This window comes from Eretmochelys imbricata, chromosome 9, assembly GCF_965152235.1.
Source record: "Eretmochelys imbricata isolate rEreImb1 chromosome 9, rEreImb1.hap1, whole genome shotgun sequence".
In the NCBI taxonomy this organism is placed as follows: Eukaryota; Metazoa; Chordata; order Testudines; family Cheloniidae; genus Eretmochelys; species Eretmochelys imbricata.
Window position 1 is genome coordinate 98,483,445 of NC_135580.1, and position 3,962 is coordinate 98,487,406.

A 3,962-nucleotide genomic window follows, 5' to 3' on the forward strand; every position below is an offset into this window, starting at 1 on the left:
AGATCCCAATGCCTGATGAGGCTAAAACATTGTCGCGGGTAGTTCTGGGTACATATCGTCAGGCCCCCGTTCCCTCCCTCCCTCTGTGAAAGCAAGGGCAGACAATCGTTTCGCGCCTTTTTTCTTGAGTTACCTGTGCAGACGCCATGCCACGGCAAGCATGGAGCCCGCTCAGCTCACTGTCACCATATGTCTCCTGGGTGCTGGCAGACGCGGTACTGCATTGCTACACAGCAGCAGCAACCCATTGCCTTGTGGCAGCAGACGGCGCAATAGGACTGGTAGCCGTCATCGTCATGTCCGAGGTGCTCCTGGTTGCCTGTGTGAGGTCGATCAGGAGTGCCTGGGCAGACATGGGCGCAGGGACTAAATTTGGAGTGACTTGATCAGGTCATTCTCTTTAGTCCTGCAGTCAGTCCTATTGAACCATCTTATGGTGAGCAGGCAGGTGATACGGATTGCTAGCAGTCCTATTGCATCATCTTCTGCTGGGCAGGCAAGAGATGAGGATGGCTAGCAGTCCTATTGTACCATCTTCTGCCGAGCAGCCATGAGATGTGGATGGCATGCAGTCCTTTTGCACCGTCTGCTGCCAGCCAAAGATGTAAAAGATAGATGGAGTGGATCAAAACAAGAAATAGATCAGATTTGTTTTGTACTCATTTGCAAACACCCCCCCGCCCCCCGTCTAGGGGACTCATTCCTCTAGGTCACACTGCAGTCACTCACAGAGAAGGTGCAGCGAGGTAAATCTAGCCATGTATCAGAGGCCAGACTAACCTCCTTGTTCCAATAAGAACAATAACTTAGGTGCACCATTTCTTATTGGAACCCTCCGTGAAGTCCTGCCTGAAATACTCCTTGATGTAAAGCCACCCCCTTTGTTGATTTAACTCCCTGTAAGCCAACTCTGTAAGCCGTGTCGTCAGTCGCCCCTCCCTGCGTCAGAGCAACAGCAAACAATCGTGTATCTGAGTTGAGAGTGCTGTCCAGAGCAGTCATAGTGGAGCACTCTGGGATAACTCCCAGAGGCTAATACCGTCGAATTGTGTCCACAGTACCTCAAATTCGACCCGGCAAGGCCGATTTAAGTGCTAATCCACTTGTCAGGAGTGGAGTAAGGAAATCGATTTTAAGAGCCCTTTAAGTCGAAATAAAGGGCTTCATCGTGTGGATGGGTGCAGGTTTACATCAATTTAACGCTGCTAAATTCAACCTAAAGTCCTAGTGTAGACCAGGGCTGAGAGTTGGTATGGCAACATCCACCTTTTCATGTTTTCTGTATGTACATATATCTTTTTACTATATGTTCCATTCTATGCACCCGATGAAGTGGGCTGTAGCCCACGAAAGCTTATGCTCAAATAAATTTGTTAGTCTCTAAGGTGCCACAAGTACTCCTTTTCTTTTTTCATAAGGCAACAATTAGTTAATAGTCATTTCATCATTAGGAATGAATAGAACTGCATGATTCATTTATTTACCCAATTAAAATTCAAGAAAATGTTATAATGAAGAGGAAAGAAATGATAGGGAATTATCCTATACCATTCTAGATTTCTACACTTCTGCTCTCAGGATAGTTTCTGGAATTTAGTTTTTTCAGCTTTTGAGAGTTATCCTTTTGAGCCAAAATTAAAACGAGATTTTAAGTGACTGTGTATACCGTACACATCAATAATCAAGATACTTTATTAAATAAATCATTCATATTCATACTCTCAGTAGAGAAAGACCATAGTTATAACACACAGACTGTTTAGAAAAAATTCACTAGCTCCTCTCACATGCAGGTGCACTATTTAATAATTAAACAGTTAGTAGTAATATTATTTCAAATTAAGGTATAGATTTATAATGTTCTCCAAAAATCAACATATAATTTTAACATGAATTTCAAGAGATTTTAAAGAGAAAAAAACTTTGTTACAGCAGTTATGAGCAACAATATAAACTGCAAACTGAATGCCTTAATAACAACAACATGATTTTTAGCAAACTGTAAGAAAGTAAAATCTGGGTACAGCAGATTTTAAAGGTTTTAGTGGAATTATGCTTCAGAGCTGTGTAGACAGTACACCCTGCTGGGTAATCAAAGGACCTGCATGTGGTATTGTCTAAAGGATTGATACTGTGGCAATGGATACCCGTTCAGACATGAACAATCACAAGCTGACCAAACGGAAAGAAAATCAGAGCTACAAGTCAGGACTATTATATTAAGGTATTTCTCTTAGCATTTAAGATGACTGGAATATGTCAGAATTTGTTTATTCAGCGTTTGTCAGTTCATACATCTAAAGAGTGAGGGATATAGAACCCGGCATTCAAATTAAGTATCAAAGCCATGATTTATCTCAATACAAACTAGTGTTTCCTCTCTACAAAGCAGTTCTCCGGGGAAAAGGAGATGCATATTACTGCAAGAAGGGTGTAGTGGCTGTCAGTGGCATGAAGACTCACAGGGATGCTCTTGTCAAAGAATCAAGGTACAATTTCACTCAAACAAAACTCTGAACAAAGCTATTTTAAAACTAGATAGTGTTTTAGTGTCACACTTGACTGCCTTAAAACTTGAAAATAAAAGTTCAACATTAAAGCAAGAAGAGTTTGAAAAGTAGAAAGTCAAGTAAAACTGCAAATATAGTTACTAGGGCTTTTTGACTACAACTACCAAGGATTCTCTCTCCTTGTTTTATTTTAAAGAAAATCTACTCTTAGATTGTCAAATGTATTAGATAATGGTTGGGCTGAAAAATGTTTCCTAAGTATTTCTAAAGCCTTAACAGTCTTAGCATGCAAAAGCTTTTCATCACTCAGCTCACTTTTAACAGCCTCCAGTTCTTTTTGTATGTTTCTTATTTTGAAATCATAATGCAGTTTCACCTTCTCTATGGAGGCCTTATTTCCAAGATCATGTTGCTGTTTTAACTTCTTAACTTCTTGTTGTAAATCCTTGTTCTTTAGATCCAAACTCTGAATTTCTTTTCTTGCCTGAAGCAGCTCTTCATTTAAGCTTCTTATGTTTGCTGATTTTTCATGTAAATGTTGTTTTAAGGCTTGAAGCTCAAAATCTTTTTTTAAGCTGTCCTTTTGAATCTGCTGTAATTGGGTATTTTTGCAGCGAACCTCTTTTTTGGAGTTTAGAAGTTCTTGTTCAGCATTTTCAAAGTCCACTTGTATTTTTTTGCATTTAGCTTTCAATTCCACTAACTCTGCATTCAAGGTGGACAGCTGAAGTTTCAGAGAAACTCCTTCCACATGGTTCTTGTGCATTTCTTGTCGCAAATCTGCTAATTCCTTTGCATTCCAGATACAATGACCCTCTGTTTTCTTTAAGCTTTCTTCAGTCCCAACATCTAAATTACCAGCTCCACAGCAGGCAGAATCCCCCTCTGTTTCCTTCTTTGAAATGTTTATCTTTGCACTTACTATGTTTGGTTCATATTCTTGTACAATGAGTTTGGAAAAACATTCTTTCCTTTTGAGCCTTTTTTCTTCTTGATATTTTTTAATTGCTCTATTGTAGATTTCTTCCACTCTCTTTGCTCTTGCCAAAGCCAATTTTTCAAACATCAGAGATTCAGGCTGATAGGCTTGACTAAAAAAATATTGTGCACTAAAATGAGGAGAAAACAACTTCTCCACCCAATGTTTATCTTTGTTCTCCATTTCTAAGATTTCCACTGCCTGTTAGTAGAAAAGTAAAATCAATACCTGAAGGAACACATTTAAACTTTGATGTGAAGTTTCATCTGAAAGAAACTAAATTTTTACAAATTATAATTACTAATAATTTTAGAGGGCTAGCTTCAGGTACCTTTACTCGTGTTGGGTAACACCTTACTCATGACTTCAGTGGGCCTACTTTTGGAGTAAGGTGCTTTTCAACATGAATAAGAGTATCAGAAACTGGTCCAAAGTTACTAGTGTCATAACATACTAACTATACGGAAGCCCTG

The 3,962-nt window shown here is 39.2% G+C and overlaps 1 protein-coding gene across 1 annotated transcript; it reads right to left on the reverse strand.

The window, feature by feature from the left end:
• Positions 1 to 2,700: 2,700 nt before the first annotated feature.
• On the reverse strand, positions 2,701 to 3,672 carry CCDC160 (coiled-coil domain containing 160). Its single transcript, XM_077825570.1, has one exon. It carries the CDS (start codon positions 3,670 to 3,672, stop codon positions 2,701 to 2,703), a length of 972 nt encoding a protein of 323 aa, XP_077681696.1.
• Between the last annotated feature and the right edge of the window lie 290 nt (positions 3,673 to 3,962).